Below are 16,918 nucleotides of genomic sequence, written 5' to 3' on the forward strand. Positions count from 1 at the left end.
AATTATATTATTTGTTCTCATTATTAGGAAATATTAAAATATATTATATAATATTTCAAAATGGGATTTACACTTAAAAAAATGTCTGTTTTCAATTAGGTTTGTTTGTTTGTTTTAATATGGCATTCACAATCCCCCGTAGTCATATCCATAATAGCTATGCAAATAATTTAAATAATTAAAAAATATAGATTTATAATTATCATTTATAATGATCACAATCCTCCATAATCATGTTCAAAATAAATAAACAAATATTTATTTAATTAAACACACATATATCTATTTATAATTATACTAATATATAATTAATAAATATAAAATGATTTTGATATTACAGAAGTTACACACTTTTTAAATGCACATAATGCAAAAATAAACATTTCAAACTGTTGTATTTTACATTGTACGGACATTACTTCATTATGTCGCATCAAGTGTTAGCAAGTTATAAAATTGTTAATTAATTAATTAATTATTTATTCGTCTTAACTTTTGGCGTGCCATTCACATAGAATGAGCACTTTAGTATGCTATTGAAAACATGGCCATAGTCTGTTTAAATGCTAATGCTAGCTCTGCAAAACACACTTCCCAAGCATCATGTCACACTGAATAAAGAAGATGCCCACCGATTTTCAATCAGCATTTTTTGCCATGCAATGGCGCGTAGCTGACTATGCTTGGTGTCCAATAATACTACTTCCTAGTGTCCATTACCTGGAGTTTAATGTACCTCTGAACAGTTGCTAATTGCTCTAGAATGGCTGTCTGTAACAAAAATGTAAAGTCCGTGGTCACAGTGGAAGGGCGTCCCGTTGTTGTGTTCATGCCCTTTGTCAACGTCAGCACTATGGCTGACAGCTTATCGAGGACCAGCATACATGGACCACATCAGACCTTAACTTAATCTGACTTGGGTATTGATTGTCAACGCTTTCTCTTGTATAATTACTTTTTTTTTTTTTTTTTTTGCTGTTGACGGAAAGGAGGGAGAAAAGACGGAGAGTAGTGGCATGTATTGATTTGTTGGAAGGTGGAGAATGAGGGAGGCACAATTTCCCTTGAATAACGGTGCGCGTGGTCTCTTGTTTGATGGATAGCAGGAGTCTGAAGCTGGATAATAACTTGGTGATAGAATGGAGCCTTCCAGTTACACACGGCTTGGTTAAGCAGTCTCACTGGGAGTGATTGAAAGGTTATCAGTACTAATAACATCAATTGAAGGGAAATATATACAGCCTTTATTGGTTTTAGGCCCCCCAAATTTGGGAGCTTGGTCTGAATTGCAGGAAATATGGAGCTAGAAATTAACATTCTGCCATTATTTACTCACCATCATGTCACCACATCCAGCCAGGCTCTCATAAGAACCATAAAATAATCATAAAAGGATACAGTATTTTTGCATTTACTTCAAATAATATGAATATAACATACAGTAAAAACAATAATATTGTTAATATTCAAAATAATAAACAATAAAGAAATATTCAAATAGTGTCATTTGAATCCATGCATTGTCTGTGTCTAAATCTTCAAAAGTTGTCCTTTAGTGTTCCACTAGGAGTACTAATGAGTAAATAATGACTGAATTTTCATTTTTTTCAACCTATTTCTTTAAGCCAATTAGGGAAAGCAGGAGAGAAGAGTGAATGTGATTCAAATGATCTTTGACATCTGAAGAACTGTTGAAATGACTCTCAAACACACCCTTACCTGAGTGACCTTCCATTGCCATGTTTCACATTGTGTCCAGTCTTGATATAAACAAGTCTACTATGCTAGTTTCCACCAAAGCTCCTTTTGTTACAAAACATTTGGTAAAATGAACACCTGTGGCCACCATTTTCAAGCTAGAAACTTTCACAATGACTCTTTCACTCAAAACCCTTCCGATTGTTTTTTGACCTACAAAAAGTCACTTCCCCTTGGGCATGCTTAACCTCAGAGCTTGTGCTAATTATCTCTGGCAAGAGAGGGCTGTTGGAACGATCATCAATTTTAACAGAAAAGAGCGCCACTGCTAGAGTTTTCTCACTTGGTTGGCTTCGTCTTTGGTGAGAGATGGACGGTTTGCTGAAACAGGCGAGAAGGGATGTCTGACCTGTACTAGAACTCTGTCTCTCTCACAGGCAGTCGCGTCTGTCTTCATCCAATGCAGTGACCCGCGGTGCAGGCCTTGCCAGTCTACAGCCAAAGTGCTTTTTTTGTGTCTGCTTGAATATTTTAGTTTGATTCATCTACAGTACCTAATGAAGTTTCTATGGGAGCTTGTTTTTGCCACAGAATAAAAAAATAAAAAAGGTAAATGCCAATTCTGATTTTTTTTTTTTTTTTTTTGCTAGTTTATATCTAAAAAAAATTCTCAGAATTGCAAGTTATAAAATTGCAATCGTGAGTTTACAGGAACTTACTTTTTCCTCAGAATTCTGTTTATCTTGCAACATCTGAGATGCAATTCCAATGAGTAGTACCGTCTTAAATAAGTATTGTAAAATCATATTGAATGATCTCTATCTTAGAAAGGACTTTGGCTGGCAAAACCCAAAGATCAAGTTTTATTAGTTTTAAGTAGTGCTAATACCCCCAGTTTCAAACAGACATACGCAAAGGGGGTAGGGAGTTGGCTTAACTTCATTGAAAGAGTTGAGTGTGTGTTTATCGTCATGAACATGGGCAATAGCAGCCATAACATCACAGAGCCCATGTAGCACAGAGGAAAGCCAGGCAACCCCCAAAATAGAGCAGTCACGGATTACCTCTATTTTTTGTAATTATGCTCCATTTCTGTCCCCAATGGATGCATTTAATGAGAACATAATGGTGCCTTATTGAATTTCCCTACCATTCCCTTTCTCTTATGTGCCACAACAAGAGACTATCTGTTTTGACGTTAGTTCTAGATAATCATCATCGGCCTCAATGACCGTGATCATGACTGTATTCTTTTCCAAATCTGAATGGTTTGCAAGTAATTGGCTTTACAAGTCAAATATGCATGGTTTGTTTTATTTATATATCATTGGACATAATCCTCTTTTTTAATGCCTATCAGTATTTTGTGTGCCAAAATAAATATATTTGAATTGAATTTTAATTCATTACAATTAATTGTAATTTTTTTTTATTGATTGAAAGCCCTATTTTTTATTGATTGAAAGCCCTATTATATAGATATACGATAAATATCTATGTAAATATATACTACATAGTGTGCATCAGTGTCTCTTTCCCCACACGGTCACTGCTACATTCACTGTCTAAAAACAAAACAAAAAAACAATTCTGAACTGATTTCAAACCTCCTTCAAACGCGGTTTGGATTAAGATTGGGAGTTCATGTGGTGTTTTGCTGTCTGTATGAACAAGGCCTTATTCACAAAGACTCTGCTCAGAAAACTGAGGCTCTATTAGACCAAAGAGATTCAGAGCTGGTCAAAGATGTGTATAGACAGAACAGTTGCACCACTGAATCCTCCCACTTAAATTAATCTTTGGAGATGTTCAATGAAGGTCTGCTTGGTTTGACCACTCAAGCCCTGCAGAGCAGCACGGTAACCGGATAATCCATCTCATGAACCAGCATCCCATATTCCCCCACAACACCAGTATAAAAGCCCAATAGATCATATCTGCAGCCAGGCTTTCCAAATAAAAACATAGCTATATATATATATATGTTTTAAGATTAAATTGTTCTCCTTTCCTTTATTTCCCATTTTGCCATTTTAGACCGAATCATGGCTGTCATTTTTTATGGCCTTTCACAAACAATACATGCCTTATGGACACAAGGGTCTTAAATCTTATTCTCTCACTCTCTGAGGGTGTTTTTTTATTGTGTGGAAGAGAGACAGGGATACACAGTTTTTTACACCAGTCTTTTGTGATGCATTTAGAAAAAAAATTACACCCAAAGCAGTAGTAAATAATGACTGGCACTCTGGTTGCCTGATAGTTTTGGTTATCAGTGCAGGGAAATTAGCTTTTAAAATGCAGTTGGAAATCCATTTGGGTGATTGATGGCCGATGTGACTAATAAATTTGAGCCGCTTTCGAGGAGTGCCGGCCGTCCACCATCCTTTATGCCTGTCATCATGAGCTGTGCGATTGGGAAAGTCGAGCGTGTCGGAAGCTAATTCCAGTGAGTGATTACCATTCAGAAGAAACGGCTATCAGGATCCACTCTTTAACGTGAAGACCAGCGAGAATAGAGTAATATTTTTCATTCCTTTTTGAGATATAACACAATTAAGTAGCCTAATAGGCACTGCGTTTATTTTCTAATAAAGACTCCTGCACAACAGCACCATTGCAAAATGTGCAAATTGCTCTTTTATATAACAGTTAGTTCTGGTCAAATTTAATTGGCTTAGTGGCATTCTATAAGTGATAAAACAACATCAAAGAGACTTTTAAGCAATTGTTGGGTCGATAGAAATGCGTAAGAACTGGTTTGAGGGCGAGTCAAGTTTGAAATAATACACAAATACACGACCAATGCTAATGTAAACAATACCGAGCAGAACAGAACACAACTTAGGTAGGCTGGCAAATGAAGATAATTAACTAGACACACCTGAACCAAATGACCAAATGAACGGGAGACAGAGCACATGCACATGGGGAAAGAAAACACAACACACAGTACAGGGGTGTGACAGTGCCATTTTCCTTAAATATTATCCATGGCTCTTTAGAAGGACTGCTGTAATATTTTTAATGGACTAAAATAAGTTGTAAAAGAGTACAGTATAGATTCAAAATGCCCATGTGGCTAGAAGACCTCTCTTTTGAGCTGGACCACCCTGGGTGAGGAAACTCACATCATGGCAATTTTGGCACTGACTAAATCCAGCTCTACATGTTGACCGCAGGGTTTAACGTATCACTGGACCCTCATCCAATCCTGCGGAAACCACCACCAAAGTAAAAGCATATGCTTCAGGGGAAAAAGTGGATGAAGAAATGTAAACTGTGTCATCAAGCACCCTTCGGTTTATCAGTCATTGTAATACTATGTGCTTGTCTAATCCACTTATTAAGAAGAAAACTAAAATGTTTGGGCTTAAATCTGAATTGCGGTACACGGCCGAAATACCACTGTCAAACCAAATCAAAATAATCATGTATGCTGTGGGAGGGGAAACTCGGAAATCTTCAAAGTGTACTCGCATGGATTTCTCCCGCAGCTGTCCTCTACTCAGCTTTGGATGTTATAATCGTAAATGGTAATCGCCTGGTTGCCTCGGTGGGATTTACATTTTTTCCGCCCTCTAATCTTGCATTTACAATGTCATTTACGTGACTTTGACCTCTCCGCCTCTTGACATCTCTGTCTGGCTCTCGAGGTATAAGACTGACAAGAGACAAGCCCCCGACACAACGCTTTGCTTTCCATACCCCGGCGAGTGATGAACTTTTGGCATGCCACTCATGTATGCAAACAGGCTTTGTTTCCTACACACACACACACACACACACACACACACACACACACACACACACACACACACACACACACACACATACACACACACACACACACACATTCTTGATTGATGTTAAACTGAGAGTGAGCACTCATGTTGCTGTCAGAGCTCGGCTAAGTCCCTTGAGCCTTCTGATTTCTTGACATTTGTAGATACAATATTCACGCAACAAGAAGCAGCTTTTGTGATGTGATCCTGCTGTAACACTTTAATCTGTTTAGACTGCTTCAATATTATGGCAGAGTGGAGAGAGGCCCATTCAATACAATCCATAGCTTGGGGCAAACACCTCAGCAGGATCTGAGGATTTTTTTAATGGAATGGCTCTGCCTTGTGTTAAAGTGAGAATGTTGGCTTCTATTGTTATATACAAGTGAGTGATATACTATTAATAGTGGGCAAACAAATAATTTTCTTTTCTTCACAGCTTTTGTGTCTCTCTCTCTCTCTCTCTCTCTGTGTGTGTGTGTGTGTGTGTGTGTGTGTGTGTGTGTGTATATATATATATATATATAATTATTATTAACACAATTATTTTTGAAAGAATCTTCATAATGACTTTTTATAGTGACTATAACATTTAAAACAAAATCATTTTAATCAAATTATTTTTTAACATTTAATTAAACTAATCATCCCCTCCGTGTCAACTATAAAATTCACTATGAAATGGAAATTTATTCATCTATTTTTTTTTTAAATGCTTGCTCTTCATTTTTATTGTTTTTTTTTAACCTTGTAGTTTTTAATCAAAATGTCATAATTTGATCTGGTGAAACAACAAGATTGGAAAGCTCTATCGCTACTTCCATTATATTGACATTATATGTACATACTACTCAATACACATTTTCAAACTGGTATGGTTTAGTTATGACGAAAAATATAAAAGCATACAGTATATATTTGAACAAAACTAGAGCAAGTATATGATAGAATTTCTCAATTTGGCTGAATAAGTCCTTTTTCCCCTACAAATTTTGCATAAATCAGTAAATTTTTATACAATATTCCTACAGATAGTTCTTTAACCTTTGTTTGTAAGATAGAAACCTAGACAAATGATTCATGTCATAGTTTTTGATGGAAATTAGTATATGGCTCAAAGTAAATGGTGTATTTCCCCATGAGTAGCTGGTAATGAAGACAAACCACATGTGGAATTTGTTGATTGTCCCATACCATGCTGCCATCTATCCCCCAATTAAACCAATCATCACTCTCTAAATCCTCTTTGGAGTAAATTAGCTGCAGTATCATTCGGTGCTGGCCCGCTTTTCCTTTCTGTGCATTTTCCTTTCCCTCTCTCTCACTCCGTTTTGATGCCTTTGAAACATCTCCAGCCCGAGCGTGCTTGAAACGAGCTGCACTTAGTAACCTGACGCTGGTCCCTGCCCTTAATGGTTTGCATTAGCTGCAAGCAATAAAATTAGCCCAGGTCCCTGCTAATGTTGGAATAATCATTTACAAAGATGGTTACCACATGCTGTAGCCATTTCCCTCTCATTCCCCTTGCTCCCCTTTTTTCTCAGCCTCTCATTTTTTCCTTTTATATGGCCTTTAATTCGCTGTTATTAATAATGAATAAAAACGCAATTTTGTGCAGCTTGCTCCAGGGCCCTGGGAATCATTTCAATGAATATTTCAGCACGTTATTTTAATCACAGCTGCACATATGCAGAGGGAGGGGGTCCCTGTTTTATTGGCCTGGGGTGTGGCTACAGTGAGACCCCAGCATCATTAAAACCCCTCTTCGGCTGCATAGAGGGTCCTACCTCTGATTTACAAGACTTGTTAAAAAACACAGTAAAAGGAGGCAAGCTGCACCATTTATACTTGTAATTTGATAAAGTATTTGTTAATGGGACTTGCTGTTATTTATTTGTGTGCTGGAGAGCCACGGCTGCTGTTTTGTGCCCTCGGGGTTCTCGTGCAAACGCATTTCTGGGTTTCTGGAGTGTTAATGAACTTCATGAATTAGCTATATTTGACCAGATATCATTTGGTTTTCCCTAATGTGTAACCTTTGGTTTGGGTACCCTCCAAAATGCAATTCTCCATAGCATTTTATGTAGAGTATTACACTGCTATATAAATGTAATGCTTTCTTTGTGTGTGTCTGTGAAAGCCCATTTCTCCCATACAAAGGAAAAACAAATTATGCTCTGCTTAACCCTAATTATGTTATTATAAGTCATTATTGTAAGATATTAAGTCATGATTATAAGATAAAAAGTATTATGAAACACTAAGTCTTAATTTTGACAAAAATTGAAATTGTGACAAAGACAACTGTGCGAGTAATAATAATGACAAAGTCAGATTTTTATTAGGTAATGAGTTTTATTTCATAATTAGGGCTGTCATTGACATTTTGTCTTCTAATATTTACTATAATATCTTTCTCATTATTGTATCATTTAATAATTACACTATTTAATTATTTCCTAATTTCACCTTTTCATGTCAGAATTTTCAGAACTTAGTATCTCATAAGTTTACCTTTTTATGAACTATTATAACCTTGTTGTATTTTTTGCGAAATGTGTAATAATATAAAAATGTGCCCAAAGTATGATGCGCCCTGTAATAAGCTGTATTATATTCTGTGCTGTAATTTTTTTCATTTTAGCTTTCCAACTTTTTTTTTTTTCTGATTCCTAACAGGAGTTCCTGTCTTTTCCCTTTTTCCAGTCAGCTGCATGACTTCTGGCGTCTGGATTTCTGGGAGGATGACCTCCGGAGGAGGCGGAGATTCATCCGAAACCCTTTTGGCTCCACCCACTTGGACATCACGTGCAAATCGCTGGAGGAATACGGTCAGTAATTCTGCCAACAGCCAATCAAAAATGCTGCTGGACTCTGTCAGTCTAGCTTATTTTCCCAAATTGTGTTCATTTCATACAATGACATCATTGTTCACCAAATGGGATACACATATGTGAATTAGAAAGCCTCCAATCAACTCTTGGATGCAACTAATATTCTCGGAGCTGAGAAAGAATTAGTTGTCAGCTTTATAGGTTTTATATTTATGAGACTTGTCAATTGAACATGGCAAGAGGGTTTTATGGTAGGTTTTTATTCTCTAATGGCACACATTGTTGAGAGGAAAATTGCGCAGGTTTTTTTTTTTTTGTTTCTGTTTCTGCCTTTTACACTCAAACATTTTTCCTCATTGACGCGTTTGATCTTGCAGCGTTGCCCACCGCATGGCTGACGATTTGGCTCTGTGTCTCACAACAGAGTCTTTAAAGAGAAGCGGTTCAATACTATTAACCACTGCGGGCGCTTCTCCTCCAGGAATCAAACTGAAGATACAAGGGGGAGTTTATTAACCGAACAAATCCACAATTGAACCTTTGATATTAGCTCATACGTAGAGGCATATGAGAGTGTTATTTGACAGCATGTTTTGATAGAATGCTGCTAACGGCCACCTGGGATGATACTGGGATCATTGCACTTTTAATGTAATGAAATACATTTTGAAATACATATGTCGTTTTAAAGAGCGTTCTTTGACTTGTGATGCTTTAATATTGTGTCTATCTACATGTCTGGCCTTTTGTGCTCAACTGTTTTGAGGCCGTGTCAGATGGTCTGTGTGTCAGAGCCAGAACACACACATGCACACATGTACATACACATGCCAGCTGTTCCTTGACCTGCAGGTGGCCCTTGCTCATGTCACAACAGACTTTTTCCCCCCACTAATTCATTTTGCCACCATATCAAATCCACACTGTCTTTTCAAATGTATTACCCAGTATATCTCCTGCATTTCTTCAGAAGCCCACACCACTGCAGTATTCCTCTGCCCCGGCTTCTTTTTCTGCCTGTCCTTGGTAAGTTGTCAGTGCGTCTCTGTGGACCCACAGCCTAGTGTCTGGGGCCGCTGTGATTGAGAACTTGTTGAGGTCCCCAGGCTTCTACAAGTCCTTAATGAGTGGAATAATGCATAAGATTGTCATGTAAAAGGGATCGCCTGTAGTCAGATGTTGCCCCCACAATGCCATAGAGAGAGCCTGAGAGAGAGTGAGAGCAAAGAACAACTTCTCTATATTGGTTTTATAGAAACGGAGGAACTATTTCCTAAACCAGCAGAACAGTGCTACGCTTTTAAGCTAAATATAAGCTTATAAATGCAATGGACTTAAATAAAAACATAAAAAAATAAACGAAACGGGGTAAAAAAAAATTATGAAGTTTATATTTTTACTAAAAATAAAATATTAAAAAATTAATAAATAAATAAATGATTTCAAAATAAATATAATAATGTTCTTTTCTATTTGATGTTATTCATTTAGTTCATTGTATTTAAAAGCACTCTTATTTATTCACTATAATGAAAACTATATGTAACTGTACATTGCATAGGATATGTCAATCATCCTTTTCAGAAGCTGTAAAAGTCAGTAGCTCTGTGCTCTGCTGAACTGGCAGTAGTGGAGGTTTACAGCTGCTTTTGTGACTGGCGGCCGAGGTAAGTTGAGTTAACGTAGGTGATTTGAATGAATTAACTGTTAAGGGCGCATATAAGCTTCCATTATTTTTGCCAGAAACCAAAGAGATTGAAAAATGACTGCTCTCAAATGTCAGAACACTGGCAGTTGACAGCAGTCACTGCATATGGGGCTTGTTTTTATTCACAATGACATATTTTCAAAGAGCTTGTCTGCATTAGAACATATGCAGCGCTTTAACAATATTTCACATTTCTTTTTCTTTTTTTTTTGCAAAATGACATAGGTGGACATGATATATGTGTTGTAACGATAAATGTTGTAACTACTCTAGAAACAACATCATTATATTTGATTCATGGTAATTTAATGTATTTTCTGTGGCTGTAATATGATCTTCAATCACTGAAAATAGAGGAACAGGTAATGGGAACACAAACGGCTGACTATATGTTGTATAAGCATTTGATAAACCATACTGCTCTGTGCCTCACTCCCAGACACCTTTGCATACGTCTCTGGGAAACTTTGCTTTAAAATAGCTCAGTTTAGTCTATTGGCCATGCGGACAAAATAGTGAGCCTGCTATTGATACTGTACCTTCCCCCTTATTCACGAGTGGCCGAGTATAATGTTAGCTGATTGGAATTGGGCAAGCATGAAATGGAAGTCAGGTTAATATTGATCCTGCTCTTTAACAGCCTGTTCTGCCTCCGGGTGTCCTTGCAGTCTCATTTTCAGGTGAGCAGCTCTGCCCTGACCCAATGACCCTCTCTGGACACAGATCTTTATAGCTTGTTATAAGAGAAAGAGTGAAAGAGTGAGAAGAAGGCCGAGAGATGTGTGATCTTTCAATAAAAATGTTATAGAAGTAAATCGACAAAAGTATGTTGACTGTTTGATTGAGACATTCAAATGTAAGGTGGCATAATGTCTTAAATCTCTGCTGGTACCCTGATTATTCTTAAGAAAACAAGGGACGGATCAAAATTATTTTGTGTGTTAAATAACATTATACCACTTCTGATTCATTTGAAATTGTATTGAACTTGGAATATTCCTTTAATTAGCATGTGAAAGACCAGTCAAATTAGCCCAAATATTTAAACACACAGGCGTTCTAATTCTAAATCTCTGGAGCTGTCTGCGAAATTCTGTGCATATAGATTCCAGGTGGGCCTTGTAATCAGCCATATTGGTTCTGTATGTGTGATACCAAATGCTTCTCACATGAGTAAAACCATAACAAAAACGTAGCATGGGTCTCCAGTTTCACTTTATGAACTTGGGTTTCTTTTTCCAGAGCTGACTGCAGAATTCCTGGCATTTGATCGACGAGCACAGCAAGCCCACTTTGCCACTTTGTTTGTGTGCGAATGCACTTATGGCACATGTGCAACATTTTGTTTGAGTTAATATAAATCAGTCAACTGCAGAGACATGTGTCTACACGTCACACAATCTCTTTTTCCGTCTTAGTAGTACACTGTGTATTTTTACAAAAGGCATCTCATCTGTCAATTCCAGAATGGTAAGATACATCAGATGGAATTACTGCTTTATGGAATATTATGTCAATGTTTATATGTTTTTTTTTTATTTTTTGCTCTTACAAGTATGCATTACTCAAGTGGGGCAATAAAAGTGCTAGGCAAATACTCTAGAGCTAAAACCATAAATAAAACATGGACTCTGAGCAACAATAACCAACCAAATGAAGGCCTATTTGAAGCCTTTTAGTTCATCTTAAAAACTTGAACAGTAAAACTACCGAGAACTTAAATATTTCCACCTTGGGAGCTGCTTTCACAAACTGTAAAATTTCCTTTGCCACAATACATGCACAGTTTTTTTCGTTTGATGCGACTTTTAAAAGAAAAAGGCCAAGTAAAGAGACCTATGTGTTGAAGAAGTCTCATAGTGATGGAGTGACATAATTGAATTGCAAACTAGAATCTTTTTTTTCTTTCATTTTTCGAAGCCTTCAAAATCCCAAGCTACTCAGCTCTCCTTGCATTTATAATGTAACAGTTTTGCACCGCTGAAGGTGCTATTTTGAGCCCACTTTAAATATTTGTTTTCATCATATTGTGCTAGTCATTGGATATAAGTTTAGAGCTACAGCTACATTTTGATTTGTTTGTTATTCTATACATATGTCAGTCAGTCAATGACAGTTCCCCCGTCCCCCAGCTGTATGGATCAGATCCAAGCTTTTAGCAAACCACCTCGACTGGCAGACCAGCCATCACCTGGTCTTTCTCAACCCTGCTGCTTCATGCCAAATTTGTGCCCTGGGTAACATAAACCCACTGATGGCAGAGCGGGTAAGCTATGCTGGGCTTGAATAGCCTCACTATTGACCGTGCTGGCTCACAGGAGTCCAGTGAGCGAGCTTCGGGAGTGCCGATAAACGAGGTGGTTGACAATACAAGTGAGGGGTTCTTTCGAGTCACTGGGGAGGTCTGAGTTGTAGTGATCTCGAGTTCCCATCAAGCCTCATTCCTAAGACTGACAAATGATCGTCTATGTTACTAGATATCTTATATATGTGGCCATGTAGGCTTTCTATCAAAGGCTTGCCATTTAAGACAAAAAACAGGAAGCTTCTGTACCGGTGTCATTTCTCAAAATAGGACCATGCATCACTGTGTTCCAGAACCTAGTGAGCTTTTGTAGGCAAGATTCATAGCGCTCCCGATGTGAAGGATGTTCCAAAAGGTAGGAACATAATTATAGCCATGTTCCTAACTTAACTTTAAGTGGCAGCACTGCATGTATTTTTATTTTTTTTGCACAGAAGATGATGCCAGAATCCATTACTGTGTGTTGGGTAGAAAAAGATGACACAGAAGAATTCTATATTCAATAAAAAATCTGACTGTTTTCCCCAATATCATTGTGTGCCAATTGATTCATGATTAGAGTATCACAGGGAAAGGTTTAAAGTAATATTGAAAATTTGCTGAGAATTTACTCACAGGACCAGATTTGGAGAAATGAAGCATTACATCACCTGCTCACCATTGTATCCTCTGCCATGAATGGGTTCTGTCAGAATGAGAGTTCAAACAGCTAATAAAAACATTGCAATAATCCAAAACATGACTCTATTACATCAATTAACATTGTGTGAAGGGAAAAGCTACATGTTTGTATTAAATGAATCCAGAATTAAGAGATTTATTTTAATATATTCACATACTTTTTTTCCAACTAAAATACGAGTCCTCTATCCATAATACTGCTTTCGCCAAAAAAAAAAGTAATCTCATCTGAATCAGGAGAGAAGGATGCACAGATCAAGCACTGTTTACAGGCAAAAACAGACTGAAACGGTTGTAAACAAATGTGCTGGTGGATTTTGAAGTGAAAGGACAACATTGGATTGACTATGTAAGATGTTATTTAATAGTCTGTGATATTTTTATCGGCTGTTTGGACTTTCATTCTGACTGCACCCATTTACTGCAGAGGATCCATTAGTGAGAAAGTGATGCAATGCTACATTTCTCCAAATTTGTTCTAATGAAGAAACAAACTCATCCACATCCTGAATGGTCTGAAGGTGAGTACATTTTCAGAAAATGTTTATTTTGTGACCATATACATGGACATCATTGAAAAATTACGTTTTTATCTGTGTTTTGCATATATGACAATTAATTGTGAACACAAATAGCCTGGTGGTTGTGCTATTGGCACGGATAGATGACCATAATGGTATAGTAATGAGCGCACGTTGATTAATGTTATTCTTTGATACGATGCATTATCCAGTTGTTTAGTTAATATTCAACCTTTTTTTCCATTTGGAGTATTCATTTTTTGTGATATAAAATTGACTCATTGTGAACATGAAATGACATATGAGTGTCAATGACGTTTGTAGCTGTTACTAGGGGCTGCCTGAACTAGGAACATCTACAATTTGGCAACTAATACAACAACTGACGATTTGCAGTGACCAGGTCTACTGGGAATTTATATATAAATATATTCGGTTTGTTTTCCTTCTTGTGGCCTTCTTGTGTAAAACATCCTAAAGCTAAATAGTTTTTTTAATTTTTTTATTTACTTTTCCCCTCTCAAACTTTCTCCGTTTGCTCAGGATCATTTTCTTGTCAAAATCCGCCTGGTTTATTTTGTCTGCATTGCACTGAGGTCCTAAGCTTTAACTTGCCAGTCAAGACTGGAGCTCAGCTCCATCAGCTCTCCCTGCTTTAATGCAGGCGTAATGACGGTTTACAGAATTACAGTCTTAAGTTTCCCTCCATCTGCTTTGATCCATGACCGCTCGCTGGCTCTGTGCCTCTAAATGTTACACGCTCCCTTTTCAAAAAGCGGTCCCACTTCTTCCTTGGCTCTGATGAAAGCTCCTGAGATATGAGACAGAGCAGGAAGCCCGCTGTGTTATTTTATTTATTTTTTCCCCTCTCTCTCCTTCTCTTTTTCCTTCTTCATCTGTGTAGTGGTGTTGACAGCATTCGAACGTGACCGCTTTGAGACATGGTACATGAACCCCACGGGAGTGTAGGGAACATTTTAAACACTGCACTGAAAAGAAATGTCAAAAGAGTGTCAGACACTTTCTATTTCTGATAAGTGTTTCTTATTTGCTTTTTATCCCACATAATTTCTCTTTTCTGGTGTCTCAGGCAAATCTGACCTTACACAAAACGAATCCAGTGTACAGTGACGTGTGTCAGGCCTGACTGCCATTTTTCTCTCTTTTCTTTAGTAATTAAAGCTGCAGAATTAATTTTTTTTTTTTCAATACAAAAGTGGCTATACACTTTTTTTGCATAATTTTTATTTTTGCCTCTGATAAGACTGTGTGATGAGCTTTGGTGGTATCTGCAGTAGCTTAATTGCGATGCCGGGTTAAATCTTGTTTTTGTCCATATTTAAAGAGTAGATTTCATTATGACTAATGAACTTGGAAATGTAGACAGGTCTACATATGCTTTATCATAAGTTCATTTAAGGGAAAATTATAGAGTCTTAAAGCATTATTGTTTTCCTGTGGTTCCAGTCAGGATATTTACAAAAAAAAAGTGTTGCACAATTTGACATCATTGCTAATATTCATGCTAGATTGAGTTTGTTCCTATTGCAATACATTCCAGAAATAAAATGCTAATGCCTTTTTACTCAAAGCAGGGGTCTCCAAACTCAGTCTTGGAGGGCCAGTGTCCTGCAGAGTTTTGCTCCAACCCTAATCAAACACACCTGATCCAGCCACTAAAGGTCTTACTAGGTAAACTTGAAACTTCCAGGCAGGTGTGTTGAGGCCAGTTGGAGCTAAACTCTGCAGGACACCGGCCTTCCAGTACCAAGTTTGGTGACCACTGACACAAAGGATGTTAACTGTAATAATAATGATAAAGTTCTCAAATAGTTCTAAAAATCAGTTTAAATTAATATCAGATTCCAAACCACAACTGTAACTATAACGGCACAGAGAAACAATATAATTGGAATCCCTTTCAGAATTTATTTTTTATTTTTTTAGCTGATGAATGATTAAAACATCAGCCAATCAGAATCCATCCTACGTTAAAGGTGTAAGCATTAAAAGCGGCAGACAGTAAAACTGCAGCACATGCGTATAAGAAACAGAATGTTATTGTGTGGTTGGTACAATTGTAGGTATATTTTTATAGTTATCTTTATCTTTATAGTTTTTGTGAATGGGTTTTTGAAATAAAATAAGTTCCTACATTGCTTGGCAACCACAATATTTATCTCTGTGTGTATATATATATATATATATATATATATATATATATATACATACATACATACATACATACATACATACATACATCATTGTTGAGTTGATCCAGGATGGCTGACCCATCTGTGCACACACACACACACACACACACACACACACACACACACACACACAGTATAATTTTTTATGTATGTATTTGTATAGGTATTTTAATGTACTTTTAATGCCTTGCAATTCTCAAATTTGCTTAAGTACACCAGTGTTCAAACTGAGGGGGGGTTATGGGCTGAATACTGCGTGATTCAGTATAGTAAAATGCATTCATTTAGAATTCTCCCAAACTTCAAGATATGGGAGCAGAAAATGTATATATTTTCACCATTCCATATACTTGATCAATATTACACGAACAGTAATTTTTTGTCCTCAAAAATCATTATAAAATATCAATTTTATACAACAGTTCAATGAACAAGAAGTTAATATTAGGAGGCTTACGTTTTAGACACCATATTGCCTATTGTTTGCTCTATTTCACTAACAAAAATGCTTGAAAAATGAACAAAAATGAATTTTGTTGATAATGATTTTATTTGTTGGTAACAGCCCCAAATGACTTATTATTGTAATTGACTTTACTGATAACTTTATTGAGAAAAAAAGGCTTTACAATTGTAAAAATGCCCATAAAGGGTAAAAAGCGTTTTAAACTGGTTGGCAGAGGTGGGTAGAGTACCCAAAAACTGTACTCAAGTAAAAGCAAAGGTACTTCTAGAAATATTTACTCAAGTAAAAGTAAAAGTACTAGTCTTGAATAGTTACTTGAGTAAGAGTAAAAGAGTATCGGATAAAAAATCTACTCAAGTAGTTAGTTACTAGTTACTTTGGGTCATATATACTGTACTGAGCCTATTTTTATTTAGATATATAGATAAAATGTATGTAATGTATGTGTGCGTGTATAAATGTATATATTTCATCAGCCTTTACTCCAATTTATGTAATTTATTATAAAACCCTGTCTGTTTACTTAAGTAACAGATATAGGTGTCATGCCATAACATATTTTTAATACGACTGACTTTATATTAAATGTGAATTTAACATTGAAAGTTAATGTGATATAAATATTGCTACTAATCTTTCATTGTTCAGAAAGAGAGCAAATAACATTTACATTATTAAAGATCATTTTCACTGACAGTCTAGATTTC

At 36.6% G+C, this 16,918-nt stretch overlaps 1 protein-coding gene across 1 annotated transcript in view; it reads left to right on the forward strand.

Annotated features, from left to right (window-relative positions):
* The window catches only part of nbeab (neurobeachin b), a 257,230-nt gene that overhangs the window by 148,197 nt on the left and 92,115 nt on the right, over positions 1 to 16,918 (forward strand). The window contains exon 37 of the mRNA XM_059534202.1: positions 8,190 to 8,314. Within this exon, the coding sequence (XP_059390185.1) occupies positions 8,190 to 8,314 (125 nt within the window). The remainder of the gene's footprint in view (positions 1 to 8,189; positions 8,315 to 16,918) is intronic.

Source organism: Carassius carassius, chromosome 41 (assembly GCF_963082965.1).
Source record: "Carassius carassius chromosome 41, fCarCar2.1, whole genome shotgun sequence".
NCBI lineage: Eukaryota > Metazoa > Chordata > Actinopteri > Cypriniformes > Cyprinidae > Carassius > Carassius carassius.